Source organism: Rana temporaria, chromosome 3, assembly GCF_905171775.1.
Source record: "Rana temporaria chromosome 3, aRanTem1.1, whole genome shotgun sequence".
Lineage (NCBI taxonomy): Eukaryota > Metazoa > Chordata > Amphibia > Anura > Ranidae > Rana > Rana temporaria.
Window position 1 is genome coordinate 64582783 of NC_053491.1, and position 27105 is coordinate 64609887.

The following is a 27105-nucleotide window of genomic DNA, read 5'->3' on the forward strand; positions in this document are numbered from 1 at the left end:
AGGGGGGGTAATATGTACAGTTAGGGGGTTAATATGTACAGAAGGGGGTTAATATGTACAGGGGGGTTGATATGCACAGGAGGGTGTAATATGTACATGGAGGGGGGGTAATATGTACAGGGGGGGCGGGGTAATATGTACATGGGGGTAATATGGACAGGAGGGGGTAATATGTATAGGGGGGTGCGGTAATATGTACAGGGGGATGGGGAAATATGTACAGGTGGGTGTAATATGTGCAGGAGGGTAATATGTATAGGTGGGTGTACTATGTACAAGGAGGGGGGAAATATGTACAGGGGGGGGTTAATATGTACAGGGAAGAGGGGGGAGGTATGTACAGGGAGGGGAGTTAATATGTATGGGGGGGGGGGTAATATGTACAGGGAGGGGGGGGTAACATGTACAGGGGGGTAATATGTACAGCTGTGTGTAATATGTACAGGGAGGAGGGTAATATGTACTCTGTGCTGTGATGCTGGAGCTGTATACTCTGTGCTGTGATGCTGGGGCTGTATACGTTGTGCTGTGATGCTTGGGCTGTATACTCTGTGCTGCGATGCTGGAGCTGTTTACTCTGTGCTGCGATGCTGGAGCTGTTTACTCTGTGCTGTGATGCTGGGGCTGTATACTTTGTGCTGTGATGCTGGGGCTGTATACTTTGTGCTGTGATGCTGGGGCTGTATACTTTGTGCTGTGATGCTGGAGCTGTTTACTCTGTGCTGCGATGCTGGAGCTGTTTACTCTGCGCTGTGATGCTGGGGCTGTATACTCTGTGCTGCGATGCTGGAGCTGTTTACTCTGTGCTGCGAAGCTGGAGCTGTTTACTCTGTGCTGCGATGCTGGAGCTGTTTACTCTGTGCTGTGATGCTGGGGCTGTATACTTTGTGCTGTGATGCTGGGGCTGTATACTTTGTGCTGTGATGCTGGAGCTGTTTACTCTGTGCTGCGATGCTGGAGCTGTTTACTCTGTGCTGTGATGCTGGGGCTGTTTACTCTGTGCTGTGATGCTGGAGCTGTATACTCTGTGCTGTGATGCTGGGGCTGTTTACTCTGTGCTGTGATGCTGGAGCTGTATACTCTGTGCTGTGATGCTGGAGCTGTATACTCTGTGCTGTGATGCTGGGGCTGTATACTTTGGGCTGTGATGCTGGAGCTGTATACTTTGTGCTGTGATGCTGGAGCTGTATACTTTGTGCTGTGATGCTGGAGCTGTATACTTTGTGCTGTGATGCTGGAGCTGTATACTTTGTGTTGTGATGCTGGAGCTGTATACTCTGTGCTGTGATGCTGGAGCTGTATACTTTGTGCTGTGATGCTGGGGCTGTATACTTTGTGCTGTGATGCTGGAGCTGTATACTATGTGCTTTTTTTTGACCAGTAGGTATGCTTCTGTGTAAATCCAGGAAGTGAACAGGCAGCAGCTTCAGCTGCCCACAGTTAAAATGACTGCAGCCAGACTTAGTGGAGGGAGATTTCTGCAGCATATTTGGCAAGTACAGAATCACAGTACAGTGGAACCTTAGATTACGAGCCTAATCCGTTCCAGGAGAATTCTCGTAATCCAAAGCACTTGCATATCAAAGCAAGTTTCCCCATAGAACTCATTGGAAATTAAAATAATTAGTTCCGCATTGACTTCAATGGAATGCATGTGGCCAGAGGTGGGGGGGTGTCGGTAGCCTCGGAAACACTCGGAAAGGCCCAGGGACAGCCTGGCTGACCTCAGAAAGGCTCGGAAACACCCAGGAACTGAGTATTTCCAGACGGCTCTGCTCCGGCACCCCCGCACCTCAGGCCAAATGCGGTACTGCAGGCCCCATTGGCTTAAATTCTGCTAGTTTTGCAAGACAACGCTCTCAAACCAAGTCAGATTTTTTTTTAAAAAAGTTGCTTGTCTTTAAAAATGCTTGTTAACCGCATTACTCGTAAACCGAGGTTCCACTGTATATATAAAATTATATGCAAAGTGGTTGGAGGGAAGCTTCAGAATGGCAAGTATGGGCCAGATTCACAAAGAGATACGACGGTGTATCTACAGATACACCATCGTATCTCTGATTTTTACTGGTCCTATCTATGCACCTGATTCATAGAATCAGTTACGCATAGATGGGGCTGAGATCCGACAGTGTCACACTGTGTTACACTGTCGGATCTTTTTTTGTATTTAAAAATGGCGCCGGGGGCGTTCCCGCTGATTTTCCACTGAATAATATGTAAATCAGCGAGATACGCAAAATTCACGAACGTACGCGGACCCGACGCTGTGTTCTTACGTCGTTTCCGTAGCGCGGTACCCGTCGTATACTTACCCCTGCTAAAAGCAGGGGTAAGTATTGTTAAGTATGGCCGTCGTTCCCGCGTCGATTTTGAAATTTCCTACGTCGTTTGCGTACGCCGATTCACGAACACGCGCGTCGCAAGTCCCGCTCACGTCGCAACCACTGACGTCCTATTGACGTCAGTGGGAGCAATGCACGCCGGGAAATTCCCCGGACGGCGCATGCGTATTTAAATCGGCGCGGGAGCGCGCCTGATTTAAATAGTACACTCCCCCAGCCGCGGAATTAGAATTCCGCCGGGGGAGTTAGGATCCGACCGTCGCAAGTTTGGAGGTAAGTGTGTTGTGAATTTGACACTTTCCTCACAAACTTGCGAGGGCGGATCTTAAAACACATAGGTTACACGGATCTAAAGATCCGCTAACCTTTGTGAATCTGGCCCTATGTGTTTATTACAAATTATTGGGTAGATTCACATACAATGGCCTAAAATTAGGACGGCCTAGCCTAGTCTTTTTAGGCTACACCACTGTAAATTATTTAGGCTATTTAGTGATTCTCAAACCACTTACCTTCAAATTTTCGGCGGCGTAGCCTAAAACGAGCGGGCGTAAGCGCGCCTAATTAAAATGACTGGGAGGGGGGCGTGTAGTATGGAAATGAGGCTTGACCTCAAGTTTTTTGAAGTTTTTTTACACTGCGCATGCGCCGGGCGACTACATTTCCCAGTGCGCATTGCGGCTAAGTAGGCCGTACGGGCCTATTGATTTCGACGCGTACGTAAATCCCGATTCGCGGACGACTTGCGCAAACGACGTAAAAAATTTGAACCTCACGGCGGCCATACTTAACATTGTTATTCCACCTCATAGGTGGAATAACTTTAGGCGGCCTATCGCGTACGGAAACGACGTTAATCGACTGCGGCGGGCTCGCGTTCGTTCGGGAATCGTCGTAAATTCTCATTTACATAATCTAGGCCGGCCGCAATGTAAGCGCCACCTAGCGGTAAGCCAAAACATTGCAATCTAAAATAGGACGGCGCAAGCCGTCCTATCTTAGATATGTTTAAGTGTATCTCTGTTAGAGAATACACTTAAACATAGGTCGGCTTAGATTCAGAGTTAGGTCGGCTTATCTTTAGATTAAGCCGGCCTAACTCTTTGTGAATCTACCTATATGTGCGCAGACTTCAGTTCCTCTTTAATTGAACAGGCTGAAGTTAGACGCTTGTTGACTTCCATGCACAGCTGTACCAGATTCTGAGTGCTCCAGTTTTCGTAGATCTCCCTTATTGTGATAATACCTGGCTGGCTGTCTACTGCTTAGTTTTGTGCTCTGTACAATTTGAATGACATTTCCATTTACACCTCAATCTTTGGTCAAAATCTGAATGGATGTAAAATCATTGCAGTTTTTTTCTTAAATAATTTTATTCTATAATAACCCTAATTTCTATAGATTACAGCAATCTCCAAGCTTTTGCCCTTGACACCGCTTTAATGAATAATGTGCAAGTCTCTACTAGCGCTATACATTCATAAAACAATAATAACATATATCGCTAGTGTCCTGTTGCTATATAGTAAAAGCATTTTGAAAATACTGGTTTAATTAGTGTGTTGATTAATTGTTTTTAATGTGTGTGCAGCTGGAGTGCTTTGACAGACATTTCCAATGCTGTGAATAGTTTGGAAACACTCTTATACTGCGTAAGGAGGAGAGAACTTGTGCAATCATCCTCAGAAAGACATGAATAAAGAATCGGAGATTACAGCTTAGGCTTGAAGGATTCCTTCATGTGTGATTATAGAGGATTTACCAGAGTTGGAGTTCAGCTGCCTTATAGAACTACACAATTATACAAATCTTACTGCACAGCATCCTTCTGCAGTGCACCCGCAGTGTCCTTATATGTATGTACCACCCTGACCTGCCCATCACCATCTCCACTGCATCACCAATCAATACGCTGCCTGCTGATCTATAAAGTCTTTCAAATTCATCTGATGGCAGTTTAATATAAAGCTCAGTGCAGTATTAGAGAAGACTGAGAGCAGCTTTACATGTCCCAGCAGTTATTGGGTTATAATTAGATGATCATCACATAAGAATCTGTACTCTCCATATATCTAGTATTATGACCTCCTGAAATAACTGGAGTATCTGCTAATACCATATAGTAATTATACATATCTATTTCCACTAATTCCACAGTAATATATATATATATATATATATATATATATATATATATATATATATATATATATATATATATATATATATATGAGAGATGTGTATGTGTGAGATATATATTTTACAAAGTGGGGGGGGGGAATTATTTGATCCCCTGCAGATTTTGTACATTTGCCCATTTACAAAGGAGCGAAGGGTCTATAATTATTATAGTAGGTGTATTTCAATGATAGAGACAGAATAACAAGCAAAAATCCAGAAAAAAACATGATACACGTTTTATAAATGGAGTTGCAGTTCAGTGAGTAAAATAAGTATTTAATCCCAAACCAACAATATTTCTGCCTCCCACAGACTAGCGCACAGGTGTCAAACTGGCAGCCTTCCAGCTGTTACAGAACTACAAGTCCCATGAGACATTGCAAGACTTACAAGCATGACTCCCGCAGGCAGAGGCATGATGGGACTTGTAGTTCTGCAACTGCTGGAGGGCGGCCAGTTTGACACCCCTGTATGTGCTCATGTGGTACACAGAGAGCCCTGTAAATTTAAGAAGGTGCTCCTAACAACTCCTCGTTATGTGTATAAAAGAAATCTGTTCACAGAATCTTTCTTCCATTCAAACCTCACCATCATGGGCCAGACCAAAGAGCTGTCAAATGATGTCAGGGACAAGATTGTAGACCTGCACAAGGCTGGAATGAGCTACAAGACCATCAGCAAGAAGCTTGGTGAGAAGGAGACAACTGTTGGAGCAATTATTTGCAAATGGAAGAAATACAAAATAATCATCAATCGCCCTTGCTCTGATGCTCCATGTAAAATTTTCACCTCATGGGGTAAGGATGACCATGAGAAAGGTGAGGGATCAGTCCTAGGCAGTTGGGACCAAACAAACCATTGCTAACGCAGTATGCTGCCATGGATTGAAATCTTGCAGTGCCTGTAGGGCCCCCTTCCTCAAGAAAGCACATGTAGAGGTCCAACTGAAGTTTGCCAATAAACATCCAAATGATTCAGATAAGGATTGGGAGAATGTTCTGTGGTCAGAAAAGACCAAAGTTAAGCTCTTTGACATTAACTCGACTTGCCTTGTTTGGAAGAAGAAAAATGCTCACTATGACCCTAAGAATACCATTCCTACAGTCGAGCACAGAGGTTGAAACATTATGCTTTGGGGCCATTTCTTTTCTAAAGGTACAGACCAACTTTGCTGCATTGAGGTACCAATGGACTGGGACGTGTATCGTAAAATCTTGGATGAGATCCTTCTTTCCTCAGCCAGAATAATGAAGATGGGTCGTGGATGGGTCTTCCAGCTTGACCATGACCCAAAACATACCACCAAGGCAACAAAGGAGTGACTCCAGAAGAAGCACATTAAGGTCATTGAGTGGTCTAGTCAGTCTCCAGGCCTTAATCCTATAGAAAATGTATGAAGGGAGCTGAAACTTCAAGTTGCCAAGCGACAGCCAAGAAACCTTAAGGATTTAGAGAAGATCTGTAAAGAAGAGTGGACCAAAATCCCTCCTGAGATGTGTGCATACCTGTTAACCAACTACAAGAAATGTCTTACCTCTGCTTGACAATAAGGGTTTCTTCACCAAGTCATGTTTTGCTTGGAGATCGAATACTTATTTCACTCACTGAACTGAAACTCCATTTATAGCATTTGAATCATGTGGTGTTTTTTTTTCTGCATTTTGGATAATAATCTGTCTCTATCATTTAAAATACACATATGAAAAAAAATGTATAGACCCTTAATTTATTTGTAATTGGGCAAATTTACAAAATCTGCAAGGGATGAAATAAATATTTTTCTCACTGTGTGTATATAGTTAGGATTCCCAGATGGCTCTTAAAAGCTGGAGATATGTGGTGTAATATTTTACATTTGGTATAAATGCACCAGACCCTGTTCCAGGAGGTGGAACAATTTTGTTCTTAAATACCCATTTAAATCTGAAGATGCAGCTTTAGACCATCCTAGCAGTCAGATCCTGCTCTTGGGTTGAGAGGTTAGGAAACCTTGTCCCATTACTGTTTACCCAATGATAGTGCATCTCTGGGACTGTCTGTAGCATAAGAGCTACACCGCCTTCCTCCTTTTCACATTGCCTAAACATGGACCAGAGTGTTGCCGCGTAGCCAAAATTAAGACATTGTGAGGTTAATCGACTGTTCTTGTATGCCTGAACATCTTTGATTCCTATGGCCAGCTTAAAGAAGGCTTATAGTAGATGTTGTATCAAATGTTTGTATATACCAGCATGAATTTTAACATGGATTTATGTTACTAGTAGTAGAGGGGTTGAAACCCTTGCCTTTGCGGAAAAATGCAGATGCTGGCTTTCTTTAGTGTTGACCATGTTACTGAAGGCATTGGCACAATTTTAATGTACCCATATAAGATGTTACCCCGCTCCACATGAGGACTTTTCATCAATAAAGAAGTGCAGTCAATTCACCTGCATTTCTGACAATATACAAGATTCTGGTTATTGAAATTTGTGCTGTTCAGTGGGACTGATGGCTTGTTTGTGTAGATAACACATATTAGGCCTCGTACACACGACCGAGGAACTCCACGGGCGAAACACATCGTTTTCCTCGACGAGTTCCTTGTTAGGCTTGTCAAGGAACTCGACAAGCTTTCTTTGCGTACACACTGTCAAGACAAAATCTCCTCGTTCTCAAACGCGGTGACATACAACGGCAGGGGAAGTTCGATTCCACTGGCTAAACTCTTGGGGCTGGTTTTGCTAATCTCATGTGTTTGCGTGTTAAGTAAAAGTTTGGTAAGAGACGATTTGCACTTTTCAGTCTGTTACAGCTTGAAAAATGTGTTATCTCCATTACAAATGCTACTTTTACTCCCGTCTTATACTTTATTATGATCAAGCGCGGGTTTCTTAACATACACACGCTCAAGTTTCTCGTCGGAAACCAGCCCGACCAGGAACTCGACGAGCCAATTTGAGACTCCCGTCGAGGAAATAGAGACTTGCTCTCTTTTTGGCTCGTCGAGTTTCTCGACAGTTTCCTCGACGAAAATGTACACACGACCGGTTTCCTCTGCAAAAAATATCTCCCAGAAAGTTTCTTGCTGGTTTTTGCCGAGAAACTCGGTCGTGTGTACGAGGCCTCAGAAGATGTCAACTTCTTCCAACCAAACTTACACAGAAGGCTTAGCATTTTTAATCAAACACATAATTGTAGTCTTTCTTGCACGGTATATATTACAGTTTTAGGGTGGTGTCTTATGCTACTGGTTGCATTGCAGTGTGCTCAACTGCTTTTGGAAGTGAATAGATCATTAGCTGAAATCTGACAGTTGCCTATTGTCTAAATGATTTTTGACACACATAATGCTGGCTTTGTCATAATGATATTTAATTTCCATTGGTAATTTCCATATTCTTTATAGGATTCGGAAAATCACACGATCAGAAAATCGGACGAAAAATACCGCTTTTGCATCGATCATATGATAATTTGATGGTTAGTACACAACTTTTGAGAGTTGATCACCACAGTTCATTCAATATTATCCGAAGGAACAAACGCAACATTTTTCTCATACGATATCAGATTGTACGATTTTCATTTAAACAGTACAGTCTTCGTCCTAAAATACAATACATGACATCACCTTTGAATTTTTATTCTGTCATGCAAGGATTTTTGTGACTTTAGTAACCTCTTCATTTTCCATATGGAGACTAGTATGCAACAATAAATGCCTGGTTAACCCTCTGATAATCTCTGTGTGTACCAGGCTTTAGACTTATGTTGGCTATACTTTTTTTACTATACCGCAGGGTGGCTGTATGCCACCTGCCTTGTGGACATTACTAGTGCTGTAATAGCACATGTATGTATTTGCTTTACTTTTATTACTTGTTGTAGTAATCTACACATGCTTGTCTAAAGGGTTATTGCCATGCCCCAGTTAGAAGTATGGACTAGTAAGCTTACATCATTGAACTTATGTTTATGGATTTGAAAGAGTTGGCTTTTATCATAAACTATTGGGGTGCCTTTAACATTGCTCCATTGGCCAGCCCCTGCTGATTGGCTTGAGCCCTACCTGGAAGTGCTGGATCACTTACTTAGGTACATGATCGAGCACAGGAGAGCCACTTTGCTTCCGTATAACGGTATTATGCTGTTGGCAAGTGGTTAAAGGGGAGGTGCAGGTTTTGAAAAAAACAAAAAAACATCCATACTCACCTAGGTGGATACAGCATCAAACCAATCAGGCCAAAATCACCAGGGTATGAAAAAAATTTGATCAGGTTCATTTGGGTAGTTTCTGTTGCCATTATGGTTTAAAAATTGTAAACACAGTTGATTGATAATAAATGGCTTCAGCCAAACACTAAGGCCCCATACACACGAGAGGATTTATCCGCGGATACGGTCCAGCGGACCGTATCCGCGGATAAATCCTCTCGAGGATTTGCGCGGATTTCCATGTGATGGAGTGTACTCACCATCGAATCGAAATCCGCGCCGAAATCCTCTGGCGATGACGTGTCGAGCCGTCGCCGCGATTATGACGCGGCGACGTGCGCGATGCTGTCATATAAGGAATTCCACGCATGCGTCGAATCATTACGACGCATGCGGGGGATCCCTTCGGACGGATGGATCCGGTGAGTCTGTACAGACCAGCGGATCCATCCGTTGGGATGGATTCCAGCGGATAGATTTGATAGCATGTCATCAAATATTTATCCGCTGGAAATCCATCCCAGGGGATAAATATCCGCGGAAACAGATCCGCTGGAGTGTACACACCATAGGATCTATCCGCTAAAACCCATTCGCTGGGATTTTTCAGCGGATGGATTCTATCGTGTGTATGAGGCCTAAGTCTCCATTCACATCTAGGCAAAAAACGCCCGACGCCGGACGATTGTGCCGCTAGAGGGGGAAATTCCCATTGCTGTCTATGGAGATGGTTCACATCTCATAGACGCCGTACGCCTCTCGCCTGAAAAAAAGTCCCGGACCCTTTTTTTCAGGCGACATTGGCGTTCGCCCATTGACAGCAATGGGAAGAATTTGAAAAAAAAAAAAAAAAAGATACACTATCTGCGGCAAAATACGCTGCGTACGCGGCGTTGCTTGTCGCGGAGATGTGAATGGAGCCTTACCATGAGGGAAAAATGTTTTTTGTGTTCTCATTAATATTCTCTGAAAAATGGCCAAGAAATCATAAATTCTGCCAGGGTATGTAAACTTATGAGCACAACTGTATATCTTCTGTTGTGAAAAACAATGCAGCTATTTAATATTTGAAATTCTTATTGTTGTGGTAATGTGGTCCATATTGCTGTTCATTTAATTTAATGACAACCCTGGAACACTTCCTAGCTGCTTAACGAATATGCATTTAAAACTAGCTCTTTTTTTCTCCAAATGCCACGGGGTGGCGGGTGCCATCCTTCTGGGTGTCCATTAGCATTCTTTTTCTAGAGAAACTGATCGGAGCAGCTTGACAAGCCATCTCTGAGACATTAATTATCTGGGAAATACATCTAGCCCCATCTACACTAAAGTCTGCCTTTGTAAATAAGGACACAAAGAAGTTCTCTTAATAACTAGAAGAAACTTTGTGTCTACCTGCCTGCACCAGGTGGGTGGTGGGTCATTAAATAGGACCCCTTCTGCTGTTTATATGCAAGTTGGGTACATGGAGTGTGCAGTGTCTCACATTCATCATCATATATCGGCGCCTTTACTGGACTTTGTCAGCAGAAAGCCTTGTGCTATAATGATGATCCCGCTAGGTCCCCTACCTTTATTTATTCTGATTTAAAAGGGTTGTTAGAGAAATATCTTCATTACATATCAACAGCTGGGTGAAGAGCTAGAACAGTATTCTGTAAGTGAATGTGTTGTGAATCATTTACATCTAAAGGAAATTGTACAATCAGATTATACAATGTATGTAATATAAAATCACTGCATGCACAATTATGCCTACTACAATACCCAAAATAGTGAGTGTGAGTGAGAAACTTGTATAGCGCAACATCTGCAAACTGAATCGCCTCTGGCTAACCAGCACTCAACAGTGCTTCACACCAGTAGTAATAAGAACAAAAGATAAGTGACAGTGCGGCACTAATGAATATATAAATCATACAAAATCTCTTATTGAAGTAAAAGTGATAAAAATATATATATAATATAAATGTTCGGTAATCCAAAAACAGTCCCCATGTACAGGGCTGGACTGGGACAAAAATTTGGCCCTGGACTTCATCCAGACCGGCCCACTTTAATTCAATAAAACGCTGCCCCCACCCCCTGAAAAATCACGCCCACCAAAAGGCCCCTACATCCATTATTGTATATCATGAGAGGGTGAGAGAGAGGGGAATGAGAGAGAGAGAGGGAGGGTTGAGGGAAAGGGGGTGAGAGAGGGGGGTGAGTGTAAGAAAAAGAGAGTGAGTGTAAAAGAGAGGGGGTGAGTGTAGGACCCCTTTTTACACTGAGGCGTTTTTTAGGCGCTTTTGGGCTAAAAATAGCGCCTGTAAAGCCCTTGAAAAGCGCTTCCGCTACAGCCCCAGTGTGAAAGCTTGAGTGCTTTTACACTGGGGCGCTGCCAGGGCATTAAAAAAAAAGTCTTCCATTACTGTTAAAAAAAAAAAAAAAAAGTCTTCCAAGCAGCATCTCTGTTTTAAAAAAAAAGGCCCACTGAGCCATCGGCCCACAGGGAAACTCCCTGTAGTCCCTATGGCCAGTCCATCCCTGCCCATGTATACCGTTCAAACTGCATAAAAAATTTGCAGCCTCAATCTTCAGTGATAATCCCAAAAACTCCAATAACAAATAACTGCCCAGTGCCCCCACCTTTACCTGGCCTTCACAGCAAGGAGCACATGGAGGGGCAACACATGCAAAAAAAATCAAAGAAAGAAAATTCCCAGCTCAACTCCCCAGCCAATCTTCTGCCAACCAAATTATCTCATGGATAGATCGAGGGTAGGTGAGCCTGGAGCCAGTCCTCCTTAAAGGCACAGGGGCACACTGGACACTCAACACAACAACTCTGACAACGTCTTCACGATGTGCACTCCCACCCTTTGTGCCTATATTGCTTACCTTCATAAGTGGGCCTCTCAAAGAAAGTCTACAAATGCTTTTGGATACAAAAATGAATAGGGTTCCACCACTCCTCCTCGGATGCAGCTCACAGGCGTGGAAGGGTTAAAAATCAGTTGCATTCCAAATCCACAATAGCTCAAAAAGAGAAAAAACGAATCATAGTACTCTCCAGTGATGGCCCATCCATACAGGGCACAGGGGTGCCACCCCCTTAATCGATGCATCCGGCCCCCTATCTACATGCATGATGCTGGACACGTGGATTCCAATGGAGTTTTTTTGTTTTTTTTTAACCATAGAAATTTTGGTCTCATCAACATTCTACATGTTTGCTGTGTCCCCCACATGGCTTCTTGCAAACTGGACTTCTTATGGCTTTCTTCTTGCCACTCTTCCATAAAGGTCAGATTTGTGGAGTGCACGACTAATAGTTGTCCTGTGGACAGATTCTCTCTCCTAAGCTGTGGATCTCTGAAGCTCCTCCAGAGTTATCATGGGCCTCTTGGCTGCTTCTCTGATTAATGCTCTCCTCGCATGGCCTATCGGTTTAGGTGGACGACCATGTCTTGGTAGGATTGCAGTTGTGCCATACTCTTTCCATTTTCAGATGATGGATTGAACAATGCTCTGTGAGATGTTCAAAGTTTTGGATTTTTTTTCTATAACATAACCCTGCTTTAAACTTCTCCACAATGTTATCCCTGACCTGTCTGGTGTGTTCCTGGGCCTTCATGATGCTGTTTGTTCACTATAGTTCTCTAACAAACCTCTAAGGGCTTCACAGAACAGCTGTATTTCATACTGAGATTAAATTACACACAAGTGGACTCTATTTACTAATTAGGTGACTTCTGAAAACAATTGGTTGCACTAGAATTTAGTTTGGGTATCACAGTAAAGGGGGCTGAATACAAATGCACGCCACACTTTTCAGATACCGTATTAATCTGCCTATAGCACGCACCGGCGTATAGCGTGCACTCCTAATCTAGACGTGAAATTCCTGGGAAAAAATGTTTTATTACTTACAGTTTTGGTGTCTTGCCCGGCGTCCGTCTGCGGCCTTCGTGGTGTTCTCTCCGCTTCTCCCGCGCTGTCTCTGAGCTGATCCCCGCTTCCCGCGCTGTGTTTGAACGCCGCCAACAACGATGACATATACCGAGCGCAGTACACTCGGGCACGCTCGGCTCCTCTTGCATAACCGCGAGGGGAGCCGAGCCTGGCTGAGTGTACCCAAGTGTACTGCGCTCGGTATATGCCAGCGTCGGCGGCATTCAAACACAGCGCAGAAAGCGAATATCGGCGTATATCGCGCACCCACGATTTTGCCCTGATTTTAAGGGCAAAAAAGTGCGCGGTATACGCCGATAAATACAGTATTTATTAACTGCTTGCCGACCGCCCACTGTAGTTTTATGGCGGCAGGTCGGCTCGGCTGCGCAAAATCACGTAATATTACGTGATTTTGCATTTCAGCCACTAGGGGCGTGATTGCTCATTACACACAGCTCCCGGTCCTGTCGGGGGGAGAAATGACTGATCGCATGTTCATACAATGTATGAACAGCGATCTGTAATTTCCCCAGTCAGTCCCACCCCCCATTCAGTTAGAACACAACAAAGGAACATAATTAACCCCTTCCCTGCCAGTGAAATTTTTACAGTAATCAATGCATTTTTATAGCACTGATCGCTATAAAAATGCCAATGGTGCCAAAAATGTGTAAGGTCGCAGTACCGATAAAAAATCGCAAATCGCCGCCTTACTAGTAAAATAAAAAATATTAATAAAAATGCCATAAATCTATCCCCTATTTTGTAGACGCTATAACTTTTGCGCAAGCCAAACGAACGCTTATTGCGATTATTTTTCGTAAAAAAAAAAATGTAGAAGAATACGTATCGGCCTAAATTGAGGAAAAAAATATATATTTTTATATATATTTTTGGGGGATATTTATTATAGCAAAAAATATTCATTTTTTTTTTCAAAATTGTCGCTCTATTTTTGTTTATAGCACAAAAAATTTAAACCGCAGAGGTGATCAAATACCACCAAAAGAAAGCTCTATTTGTGGGAAAAAAAGGACGCCAATTTTGTTTGGAAGCCACGTCGTACGACCACGCAATTGTCAGTTAAAGCTACGCAGTGCCGAATCGCAAAAAGTGGCCCGGTCATTGACCAGCAAAATGGTCCGGGGCTGAAGTGGTTAAAAATTTAGAAAACCATTTATCATTTTCCTTCCATTTTACAATTATGTGCCACTTTTTGTTGGTCCATCACATATAACCCCAATTAAATACATTTACGTTTTTGGTTGTAACATGACAAAATGTGGAAAAATTTAAGGGGTATGAATACTTTTTCAAAGCACTGTATATAAAGGCCCTTTTCACACAGGCTCCCTTTGTTCTATCTCAGCTGGGGATCCTAGACTAAACCCCTGGTGATGTAGATCAGAACAGAAACGGATGTTACATGACATACAGTGTTTCACTTTTTCCACATATTGTTGTTACAGCCTTTTTCCAAAATTGATTAAATTCCTTATTTCCTCCCAAAATTCTACAAATACCACCTCATAATGACAATGTGAAAGAAGTTTGTTTTGAAATATTTGCAGATTTATTAAAAATGAAAAAAATCCCATGTACGTAAGTATTCACAGCCTTTGCTTATTACTTTGTTGAAGCACCTTTTGCACCAATTACAGTTTCAAGTGTTTTTAAGCTTGGCATACCTATTTTTGGGCAGTTTCTCCCATTCTTCTTTGCAGTACCTCTCAAGCTCCATCAGGTTGGATGGGGAGCGTCTGTGCATAGCCATTTTACGTTCAATGGGGTTCAAGTCTGGGCTCTGGCTGGGTCATTCAAGGACATTCACAGAGTTGTCCCGTAGCCACTCCTTTGTTATCTTGGCTGTGTGCTTAGGGTCATTGTCCTGTTGGAAGATGAACCTTCACCCCAGTCTGAGGTCCAGAGCGCTCCGGAGCAGGTTTCATTAAGAATGTCTCTGTACATTGCTGCATTCATCTTTCCCTCAAGCCTGCCTAATCTCCCAGCTCCTGCCGCTGAAAATCATCCCCACAGCATGATGCTGCCACCACCATGCTTCGCTGTAGGGATGTATTGGCCAGGTGACGAGCGGTGCCTGGTTTCCTCCAGACATGATGCTTGCCATTCAGGCCAAAGAGTTCAATCTTTGTTTCATCAGACCAGATCATTTTGTTTCTCATGATCTGAGAGTCCTTCAAATGGCTTTTGGCTGACTCCACACAGGCTGTCATGCCTTTTACTGAGGAGTGTCTTTCGTCTGGCCACTCTACCATACAGGCCTGATTGGTGGAGTGCTGCAGAGATGGTTGTTCTTCTGGAAGGTTTTCCTCTCTTCACAGAGAAACACTGGGGCACTGTCAGAGTGACCATTGTGTTTTTTGTCACCTCCCTAACTAAGGCCCTTCTCTCCCGATCACTGGCGGGGCGGCCCACTCTAGGAAGAGTCCTGATGGTTCCAAACTTCTTCAATTTAAGAATGATGGAGGCCACTGGGCTCATTGGGACCTTCAATGCTGCAGAAATGTTTCTGTACCCTTCCCCAGATCTGTGCCTCGATACAATACTGTCTCAGGGATCTACAGACAATTCCTAGGACTCCATGGCTTGGTTTGTGCTCTGACATGCACTGTCAACTGTTGCACTGTAAGGCTTTTGAACTTCAGTAAACCACGGGATGAGACATTATCCACAAATGGAGATAACTTGGAACATCGGTGAACCTTCCTAGAAGTGGTCGGCCTACAAAAATTACTCCAAGAGCATGACGACGACTCAGCCAGGAGGTCATAAAATAACCCAGAACAACTTCTTAAGAACTGATGGGGTGAGTATTACCGCGCTTACCACAAGAGTGGGGGAATAGGGAAAAGGGAGGGGTACAGCTGCTGCACTGGATGGTGTATCAAACCAGGAGCAAATAAAGAATAGGGGGGTAGTGCTGCGCTGTGAATAGGGAGTGTGGTAACGTGCAGAGGAAATATGGCAAATCCTTATACATGGAAAAATATAGTCTGAATAGTAATCACAATAGTAAAGAATGATAATGGTATACCATAATAAGTGAGTAACATCAAAATAAACGTGCTACAGTGCAGCCAAGGCTAGCTGCCAAATAGTGAAGTAGTACAAAGCGACAGTGCAAGTGGGGATCATGTCATTGCTTTCGGTGGTGGGATTATCACATTGGAGAAGTCACTTTATTTTGTCCATTCACCTATTCACTTGATTGACTTTTTTGATGAACTTTTTAACCACTTCCCTACCGCGTCATTGTGAAATGACGGCGGCAGGAACCCCTCCTCGATCCAGGAGGACGTCATGTGACGTCCTGGGCTTTGCGGGTGGATATCTGAATGATGCCTGCAGCTAGAGGCATCATTCAGCTATCCTTCTCTCCTGCCGGCGATTCTGCACAACGTAAGAACGATCATAGCGGCGATTCCGCCGCTAGATCGTTCTTACAGGCGGCGGGAGGGGACATCCCCCCCCCTCCCGCCACCATCCGGTGCTTCTCCGGGCTCTCCCGTGCCATCGGGGGCCCGGAGAACGAATCGTCCGGCGCTGGCAGGAAGCATAGAGATGACTGGTGACCAGATGGTCACCAGTCATCTCTATGACCGTCGGAGGACCCGGGCGCGATGTGATGACGTCACGCCCGGGTCCCCGTAAGTAAACAAAGCCGCAATTGCGGCTGCTAAGCAACAGCAAGCATGAGATCGGTGAATTTTTTTTCACCGATTTCATGCTTTCCAGCCTGGAGGAGAGATGTGGGGTCTTATTGACCCCGCATCTCTCCATAAAGAGTACCTGTCACACACATTCCTATTACAAGGGATGTTTACATTCCTTGTAATAGGAATAAAAGTTATAATAAAAAAAAAAAAAAAAAAAAAAAAAGTGTAAAAAAAAGAAATAAATATGTAAAAAAATAAATAAATAAAAAATATTTTTTTTTAACGCCCCTGTCCCCAGTAGCTAGCGCGCAGAAGCGAACACACACGCAAGTCCCGCCGACATATGTAAACGCCGTTTAAACCACATATGTGAGGTATCGCCGCGTGCGTTAGAGTGCCAGCAACAATTCTAGCACTAGATCTCCTCTGTAAATCTAAACCGGTAACCTGTAAAACATTTCAAAGCGTTGCCTATGGAGATTTTTAAGTACCGACGTTTGGCGCAATTCCATGAGTGTGCGCAATTTTAAAGCGTGACATGTTAGGTATCTATTTACTCGGTGTAACATCATATTTCATATTTTACAAAAAAATTGGGCTAACTTTACTGTTTTGTTATTTTTTTAATTCATGAATCAATTTTTTTCCAAAAAAAAGGCGTTTGAAAAATTATTGCGCAAATAGCGTGCAAGATAAAATGTTTCAATGACCATCGTTTTATTCCCTAGGGTGTCTGCTAAAAAAACATATATAATGTTTGGGGGTTCTGCGTAATTTTCTAGCAAAAAAATTATGATTTGTACATGTAGGAAAGAAGTGCCAGAATAGGCCCGGTATGGATGGGTGTATAACTGCCCTGTATGGAAGTGGTTAATAGCAGTTGATCACAATAACTTTTGTGTCTGGCCATTGGCCAATAGGCATAACAGACAACTTTGCATCACGTACCCGCGGCACTATTTTTGTTCATATGGAAAGGGACTCATATATGATTCAAACACAATTTATTCATTATTGTTTTGTGTGTTATACTTCTATATTTATTGGTATTTGATTTTTAGCATTGATTATCATTTAAGCGCTACACATTTATATTCCTTTGTCTCTTTTGCTTTCCTCATACGAGCCGTGTTAGCAGCTACCATCTATTTCATATTGGCAGCGCAGGGTATTCACCTTTTTTCCATATATATATATATATATATATATATATATATATATATATATATATATATATATATAATTATTTATTTTCATTTTGTGATGGAGAAAAAGGGACTTATGTAACCTCCTATGAGTGGCCAAATGTAAAGGGAAATGTGTCCGCCTACCCACCCACATTCGGTCAGGTCCATAAAAGGCGGACCTGGATACAAAGTTTTCTGTGCGCTCAGTAGAACCAAAAGTTGGCGCACATCCGTCCACTTGTAGCCACCCAGTTGGATATATTGCAGTCTATTTTTATTCCATGTAATAATGGATCAATAATGAACTGACTGACCGCTTATGTGAAAAGGACCTAAACCATGTGAGCATTTAAATAAAAAAAATCCCTGACAGTGTGCACTATTTGTCCAAAATCCTGCCACTATTCCTGGCCACCATGTAAATGTGGAGAAAGGTATAAATGACGGCGTGTGGAATAGAGGAAAGCATCTGGTATATTGAATACAGTAAAACCTTGGATTGCGAGCGTAATTCGTGTAATCCAAAGCACTTGTATATCAAAGCATTTTTTTTACAGGGTATAAAATAGAAGAGAGGCACCTCTAAGTGTGGCAATAAGTTTCTAAATGTTGTCCCTTCATTAAATGTAACCATATTACTACACTTAGAGGCTCCTCTCTTCTTTTTTTGTACTCATTTGTAACATGACGCTACTCTTATATCAAGACATCGCTTGTATATCAAGGAAAAATGTATTAAAACATTTTGCTTGTCTTACAAAACGCTCTCAAACCAAGTTACTCTCAAACCAGGGTTTTACTCTACTTACATTACATGTGTGTAAACCTTCCAAAAATGTACCATACAAGAAGCCTTTGTGTTAGTGGACCTTTAACCACTTCGTTACTGGCCCATAGTCAAATGACGTCCTGTTTTTAAAGATGGATATCTCAGTAACGGCAGCAGCTGCTGCCACAACTGAAGTATCCATCTTTAGTGCCGACGGTCCTGTACACGATAACGGCGGTCTCCGCGGCGAATTCGCCGCGAGATCGCCGTTATTGGTGGCGGGAGAGGGCCCCCCCCCTCCCGCCGCTGTCCCGCGCCCTCCGCCGCTTACCGGAGCCGTCGGTAGCGGCGGAGGGGATCGCGACCATCCGGCAGCTGAGCGGGGACGAGACTGAAGGAAAAATCTCCTTCGCCCGTCCCCCATAGCTCTGCTGGGCGGAAGTGACGTCAAAACGTCAGTCCCGCCCAGCCTCTTAAAGAGACATTTTTTTTTTTGTCATTTGAAAAAATGACATTTCCAAATTTTTTTTTTTTTTTTTTGCATTTAAGCCCAAATATGAGATCTGAGGTCTTTTTGACCCCAGATCTCATATTTAAGAGGACCTGTCATGCTTTTTTCTATTACAAGGGATGTTTACATTCCTTGTAATAGGAATAAAAGTGATAATTTTTTTATTTTTTTTTATTTCAGTGTTAAAAATTGTAAAATAATTAAAAATAAATGCGAAAAGCAAAAAAAATTTTTTTTAAAGCGCCCCGTCCCGACGAGCTCGCGCGTAGAAGCGAACGTATACGCGAGTAGCGCCGACATATAAAAAAAACGGTATTCAAACCACACAAGTGAGGTATCGCCGCGATCGTTAGAGCGAGAGCAATAATTCTAGCCCTAAGCCTACTCTGTAACTCAAAAAATGCAGCCTGTAGAATTTTTTAAACGTCGCCTATCAAGATTTTTAAGGGTAAAAGTTTGACGCCATGCCACGAGCGGGCGCAATTTTTAAGCGTGACATGTTGGGTATCATTTTACTCGGCGTAACATTATCTTTCACAATATATAAAAAAATTGGGCCAAATTTATTGTTGTGTTATTTTTTTATTTAAAAAAGTGAATTTTTTCCAAAAAAAGTGCGCTTGTAATACCGCTGCGCAAATACGGTGTGACAAAAAGTATTGCAATGACTGCCATTTTATTCTCTAGGGTGTTAGAAAAAAATATATATATAATGTTTGGGGGTTTTAAGTAATATTCTAGCAAAAAAAACTGTTTTAGTCTCGTAAACACTGAATCTGAAAAACAGGCTCGGTAACGAAGTGGTTAAACATATTAGGCAACATTCCGGATAAAAGGGAATAGTGTGTGAATGTGACAGGTGTGTCTTTTCCTAACATCTTGGGATTTAATTCCCGGGTCATGCAGAGCCAGAGATGTAAGCTGGCAGATGTTTGTTTCAAGAAAGCGATAAGCTGTACAAGCAGCAGATTCTGGCGTCCTGCAATGCCAGTCTGATCTCTCTCACCAGAGGGGAAGGCAGAGCAGTAAGCTGTGCCCCTATGTTACATGACTCTACCAGTCTCTATACTGGCTTTATAATAACCAGCTAGAACATGTAAATAAATATAAAGCCGCCTGCTACCTATACAAAATATAGCATTTAAAGCAGTGTTAACCCCAAAAGCAAGCATTTGTTTTATTGCAGCTTACCAATTCCAAGATGTGGTCGCTGCATTTATTTTTTTTAGACTTTCATTCTTCTATTTTTACCTGGTGATCTAGCCTGTAAGTCTGTTTTTTCAATGTTGGAAATGCAAACTGTCAAACCATCAATAGCAATAGGAAGAGGAAGATAGACAGCCGCACTCCGGGAAAACTTTAAAAGAAAGTTGTCTTTATTTTCAAACTGGAACATGTACAGTCACCGCAACCACAAAACAGGACAGCCGACGCGTTTCGCACTTAACTAGTGCTTAGTCATGGCTAAGCACTAGTTAAGTGCAAAACGCGTTGGCTGTCCATCTTCCTCTTCCTATTGCTATTGCTACGTGCATCGCCAGCACCTTGGTAATCCGACCGTCCCTGATTATCTACAAGGCTCACCTGGAGCGGTGAAAACCTCTCTCTGTCAAACCATCAAATGGCTGGTGGCATAACTGATCACATGTGCAGCACCGTGTCAGTTGCAGGTCAAACAGAAGCAGCTTCCTTGGCTGTAAAGGATAGAAGGGTTTAATTCCACTTTAAGACTGTCGGAAGATCGACCTCTATAAACTCAGCAGTGCCTAAACATGGAGAGTAACTGAGCATGTGCAGAGCAGGGTGAGATAGGATATTACTGGATTTTAAACAGTAACTTATTTTGAACGTTTCCATAGCTATACCTGCAAAAGGGGCCAATCTAAAGTGATCTAGTGGGACATAATTTTCTGACTAAAGTTCCATTTTTAGATGAGAATTTTGTGCTGGTTGCTGCTGTCTTAGTTTAAATCTTCCTTACTCTGCGCCCATTTGTTTTGGTTTCTTATGTATGAATTGTTACCGACATGTGGTGAAAATTTCAGGTCAATAGCACCTTTTAGAAATATATTTACTTAAAAATGTATATACTGTACTATATATTCCAGCAATGAAAAGTGCTTTTTGATTAGACTGGTGAGTTGGCAGAACCTATATCTTTGTCCCAGCTGGGAAGATTTTCTCTCTCTATTTTGTCTTGGTGATCACCGTCTCTGGTATAGGAAGTAATGAGAAACCCTAATTTTTGAGTTGTCATGCTAACAGTTGTTGAGGGAAAATCCTCGCTATGGAGAAATCGTCTCTCACTTCCAGCTGTGTTTCTAGGACAGGAAGTAACTAGAAATCTCCCTATATACTCTAGTAAACAAAATACTATTTAGTCTACTTTTTGGGGATGAATCCTAGATTGCTCACCTCTCATCCATCCATTGCCTTGGCAGTGTATTGTAAGTATGTTGAATATTATTTAATATGTAGTATGTGTAAATGTAACATATATAATTTTAAAATAATGTCAGATCTTCCAACCTATGCTTTCTATGTGTGGGTAGTGGGTAGGGAGTGGTTTCTGGGCTGCCCATGTAAACCAATAAGAGGGTCAATTCCTCCTTCTGCTGTTTGGGTAGATTGCGGATTACCAGAACCCCTTTTCTCCCGGTCCTTGCAAATAGATATATTCATTAATTATACCATGTTTGAGTCTGCTAATGGGGCTCTTAAATCCCAGAGCATCTATGCTGTAGAAAAGAGGTCTCTATTTACTGTCCTTTAAACCTGTGGTCAGTGGGAGTAGAAAATGCCCTAATGTCATTGGGAGTATACAGTCTCCGGATTGGTGGTCAGTCGGTCATAATGCCTTTGGTTAGTAGGAGTATTGCCCCATCATTGGTGTCGGGGAAATAAATAGTGCCTCATCATTGTCAGTGGAAGAAATGGGGCCCCCGTCACTGGTGTCAGTGGATAGAAAAGTTGCCCCAACTTTGGTGTCCGTGGATAGAAAAGTTGCCCCAACTTTGGTGTCAGTGGATAGAAAAGTTGCCCCATCAATGGGGTCAGTGAAAGGAATAGTACCCCATTAATGGGGTCAGTGAAAGGAATAGTGCCCCATTAAAGGATTTGTGCCCCATCAGGGGGGTCAGTGAAAGGAATAGTGCCCCATTAATGGGGTCAGTGAATGAATTTGTGCCCCATCATTGTTGGGGTCAGTGAAAGGAATTGGGGTCAGAGGGAAAAATGGTGCCCAATCATTGGTGTCAGTGGAAAGAATATTGCCTCAGTGTTGTCAGTAGAAGGAATAGTCCCTCATATCACTGGGAGGCACATTTTTCCAAAGACCGGATGAAGGTAAGCAAAGAGCCACATCCGGACCAAGAGCTGCAGTTTGGAGACCACTGTGATGAATACAATCCGGCCATGAAGGTCTCTTTCCTCTGTTGCGTCACTTCTTATCAAAATGATCAAAATGTTGTTGGTTAGTGTAATTGGAACATTTTCTTCTGGAATTTCACAGAATCTTCCTTCTGACTGGGCTGGAATAGATCCAGCACTCCTCTAATATGAGTTTTCTGGTTTATTGAATAGTTAACAGAGGCCATTCTTTCCGATTTTCTGGCTTTTCAGTCTGTCAATGAGCAGAAGCAGCCACTGAAAATCATCGGCAACTTTCCCTGTTGTTATAAAGATAAAAGCTTCTACTCAAAAAGACAGCTGCACAAGCATGACAACTTCCTGAGAATGAATGTAATATATTTCAAGTATCTGTTTTGAAAATAGAAATAATTACATGTTTAGCAGTGAAGGCCTTTTCTGGAGACACGTGCTGTACAATGATGGAAAGCATGCTGAGCGCAGAAATGTAACCCTCTGTAAATTGGGTGTAATTACAAAGTTAAGGGGAAGGAGATGAACAGTTTGGCCAGTTTTCATATTTACATTACAGGATGTGACTACTCCAATAATAATGTGTTATATTGTTTGGGGTTGTGCTCTGTGTAAGTGACAAAGAGGGGCAGAGACGGGCCTCTTGTGATGGAGGAGTTGAAGTGTTTTTTTTGTTTTTTTTAAACCGAAGCTTTAGTATCAAACATGTCATATTTCCTCCACTGTGCAGCTCAGTGTTCCTGATCGTCCTCTTCTGGGGGCCCTCGGCGGCTCTTGCGGCTCCTCCCCACATTGGATAACCCCCTAGGAGAAGCGCTGTCCCGAGGGGGTTACCTTGCGGGCACGCTCCTGAGTCATACACTCAGCGTCTATAGCCGCCAAGTGTATGACTCGGCCCCGGCGCCAGCGTCATTGGATTTGATTGACACCTTAGAGGGAGTGGTGCCTCCCCCCATTTTTCTTTTAAACCCTTTAAGTGATCTGACTTGCTTCTTGGGCTGCTTCAGAGGGAAGAAGTCTGTTTGTACACTAAAAATGCAGTAACTACTCCATACTGTAAGGCCCCTTTCACACTGGGGCAGTGGGTGCGTCAGCGGTAAAGCGCTGCTATTTTTAGCGGCGCTTTAGCGTCAATTTCGCAGCGCTATTCAGACGCTAGCGGGGCGATTTTAACCCCCGCTAGCGGCCAAAAAAGGGTTACATTTATCAAACCTTAAGGCCCCTTTTCACACGGAGCGGATTCACTGGATGGACTCCGCTAGCTCAGCGGGGGGTTCACTCCGTTAATCTCCGCAGAGCCGGCGGATGATAGGTCCATCGCCGCTCACTGTGCAGGGACGGACCTGTCAGAGCCCCGCTGTTCTCTATAGGGAGATCAGATGAAAGTGGACAGCCTGTCCGTTTTTCATCAGATCCAATCTGCTGGACAGATGGAGAACATATCGCCATCCGTCTGTTTTAAGCGGATCTTGTCGGATCAGATGGCAGGTGGGTGTCGGTGGACACATCTCCGCTGACATCGGCCTGCTCATAGAAGTCAATGGGTGGCCCGCTCGGATCAGCCTGAAAATTGGACAGGCGGATTCGAGCGGACCGATCGTGTGAAAGGGGCATAATATGACTATTTACATGTTGATCTCCTTTTTCATGGAAATAAAAAATAAATAACATTGTATTCATTACCTCTAAATGCTAAATAAGTATATTTTAAAAATATCAGCAGTGTCTCACTATAACGATAATCCTTACTTTTCGATAAGACCAGTTGCACTTGCTATATAAATCTAAGTGTTGTATATTCAGTAGAAAAGCAATTTATGACCTTGTACTTCCACTATAAACATTGTACATTTCTTCATACATACATACTATGATTAGAAATGTTTTGCAGGTATTCATCACAAACATAATGTGCTGATTTCTTCTTTCTGTACACAGGACCAGAACTGTTCAGTTCGAAGAGCTTTGCCGTACAAGCACAGAAGAAGATTCTCAGCAAAATGGCTACAAAGACAATGGCAAATATGCTTATAGATGACACCAGCAGTGAAATTTTTGACGAACTTTTCAAAGCCACAAAGGAATATGTCCGGAACAAGAAAGAAGCTCACAAAATCCTAAAGGACCTTATCAAGGTGGCTGTAAAAGTTGGTATTTTGTACAGAAACAACCAGTTCAGCCCAGAGGAACTGGAGATTGTGGAGAAATTCAGGAAAAAGCTGAATCAGACCGCTATGACAGCCGTCAGTTTCTATGAAGTGGAATACACGTTTGATAAAAATGTTCTTTCTGGACTTCTACATGATTGCAAAGGTCTGCTCCATGATTTAGTGCAACGCCACCTAACGCCAAAATCCCACAGCCGCATTAACAGAGTTTTCAATCATTTTGCTGATATGGATTTCCTTACTGCTCTCTACAGCCCTGAAGGGAATTGCAGGTCACACCTCAAAAGGATTTCCGAGGGAGTAAATAAACTGCTGGATGATAGAATCATTTAAACACTTGCCTTCATTATCTTTTTTTCTGTGTGAACAAGATGGCTTCTTAATGGACATGTTGATTGCAGGCAGCCAGATTGAAGCACAGCAGATGTCTGTATGGGGTGTCCTTTTTTATTTTGTTTTTGGGACATATTTCTGTTATTCATACAAAGAACGAGGCCTTCATCTGCATCCATTAAACTATATTTCCTTAAATAAGCAGAGGTACTTGACAACTTATAAAACCATTAGATTGCCATGACCCAATTAAAAAGGGTAAACTGAACTGCAGCACGGTGCAACAGTTGGAATGCAACACAAATCTTCAGTTTTATGTTTGTATTTATTATGGATGGGTCTTTTCTTCTCCATTGATGGTCCTTAAATCCCATTTAAGTCTCTTTCATAGTTCTGTGCATAGGTTCACTACTTTAGCAAAGGCAATGCAAGAGTCTGCATGACCTTTTGTTTATTTGCAAATCTTCAGCAAGGATTTACCTGCATGAAAATCGGGTTTTATGGCCTTAATCCTAAAGCAGAGAAGGTTTAATGTACAAAGATCGCATTCTGATTATATGGAGGGATACCAGTGGTTGGGTGAATAAGTATTAAAAAGAACAAACGAATGACTATTTACATATTAAAGGAGCAGTTCATCCAAAAGTGATGTACTCGTCAAAGATGGAGTCTTGTGTTCTGTGTCACCCCCTCCCTTCCATAATGCCAGTTACAGTTCATGCCCACCTTAAATACTTGGGTGACCCACCCACTGTTTGCTGCAAAGTATAAAGTAAACCCTTTACAGGCAGAATGGGACCTACTGGTAAGGGCTACAGCAGATATGTAGGCCTAGGACCTCTTCCGCAAAATCACCAAATTTCTCAAAAGAAAACCATTGTCCAGCCTCAAACAAAAATATGTTTTGTTGGGACAATCCTTTAACATAGCTCCCGACTGTCCCTGGTTTCGAGGGACTGTCCCTGATTTGGAACAATGTCCCTCTGTCCCTCTGTCCCTCATGTGTCCCTCATTTTGGTCTGATCTATATAGTTGTATATAAAATGCACTTTATCCTTCAAAAAGTGTTTCCCAGTGCTAAACCTTTCATCCAATTTCTAAATGGCAGCATTTGTAAATTTTAACAGCCCATTTAAAGGAATAGTAGTGGTAAAAAAAAAGCACTTTAATTAACTTTTTTTGCTTAATTCTCCTTTAAGGGGGTGCGACAGGTGGCGTGTCCTATGCCTACATATGTTTGCTAGTAGGTGTCCCTCATTCCCATCTCAAAATGTTGGGAGGTATGCTTTAAGCACAAAACTACTTTGCAAATAAACTGACAATATTACCAAATAACAGATCAGAAATGGAGTAATATCCAAGTAATCAAGCAATTTGAATTTTTAGATGGCTACAGAATCTATAAGAAAAAGTGGAAATGTTGACAACATTTTTCTAAGGATACATGCACACAGACATTTCCAGGCACTAATACAAAGGCTTTCTCTTTGCCTCTGCCAAAACGGTAATGAACCCTTCCAAGAGTTTTTTGCCATTTGCATTGAAAGCTACTTTAAATTGTTTAGTAATTATGTTACAAAGCTCGAATATTTCCTGTGAAAATTGAGATATCATCGCAGAGCAAATCATTTTTGATTGCTGTATACTTAGGCCTTATACACCCAGAACATTTTGTAAACTCTATTAGAAGTCTTTCCTCCTAGCAGCAGCGTTTTGGAAGAAAAAACACCCGTCTAACACTTTTACAAGGGTTTAGGTGTGTTTACAGGAGTCAGTTCATTTAATTGGCAAGAATAATAATTTATTCTGGCCATTGAAATTAATTTAAGCTCAAGAACTGGTGTAGCATAAAGCTGGCCATAAGAGTGAGTTACAGTACACCCCCTATACTTGTGTAAATACCAATGCTTCAATGCATCTGCATTCACTCATGCATGAATGTACAACATACCGGTATGTTGTTCCTGAATCTCCCCACTCTCAGGTAGACACAAATGCACAGCTGCATCAGGGTTGTGCCTACATGAGGATAGGAACGTACAGCCAATCACTTTTATGGTTGGCTATGCTCGCCACCCATGGCTCTCTGGCCATGGGAAAATGTTGGGTCTTTTGTGCTAGGCCAATTTCATGCCTGAGGCTGGGTTCACACTATACTACACGACAGTAGTACGACTTTCATCCTACTTTGCTCTGCGACATCAGTCCTACATCCATCTGATTTCATGAACAGGATACTACTTTGATCCGACTTTGTGATAGTCTGACTTGTTCTTTGACCAATCAAAACAATCCCAGTGTAAGATAAATTCCTTTTACTGCTGCTGTAATCACAATGTCGGATGTCACAAGTCGGATGGTGAGGACAATGATCCTACTTTGATCCGACTTCAATGATATTCAATGGGCTGAAGTAG

The 27105-nt window shown here is 42.5% G+C and overlaps 1 protein-coding gene across 2 annotated transcripts in view; it reads left to right on the plus strand.

The window, feature by feature from the left end:
- Positions 1-25350, plus strand: part of TNFAIP8L3 (TNF alpha induced protein 8 like 3) — a 124634-nt gene extending 99284 nt beyond the window's left edge. The window contains exons 1-2 of one of the 2 annotated variants that reach the window (XM_040342676.1): positions 7934-7988; positions 24126-25350. In XM_040342676.1, coding sequence (XP_040198610.1) covers positions 24188-24688 — 501 coding nt within the window. In that variant the 5' untranslated portion in view covers positions 7934-7988; positions 24126-24187 and the 3' untranslated portion in view covers positions 24689-25350. Of the gene's footprint in view, positions 1-7933; positions 7989-24125 lie in introns of those variants that run through there. The other variant, XM_040342675.1, reaches the window with a different exon arrangement.
- Positions 25351-27105: the final 1755 nt, after the last annotated feature.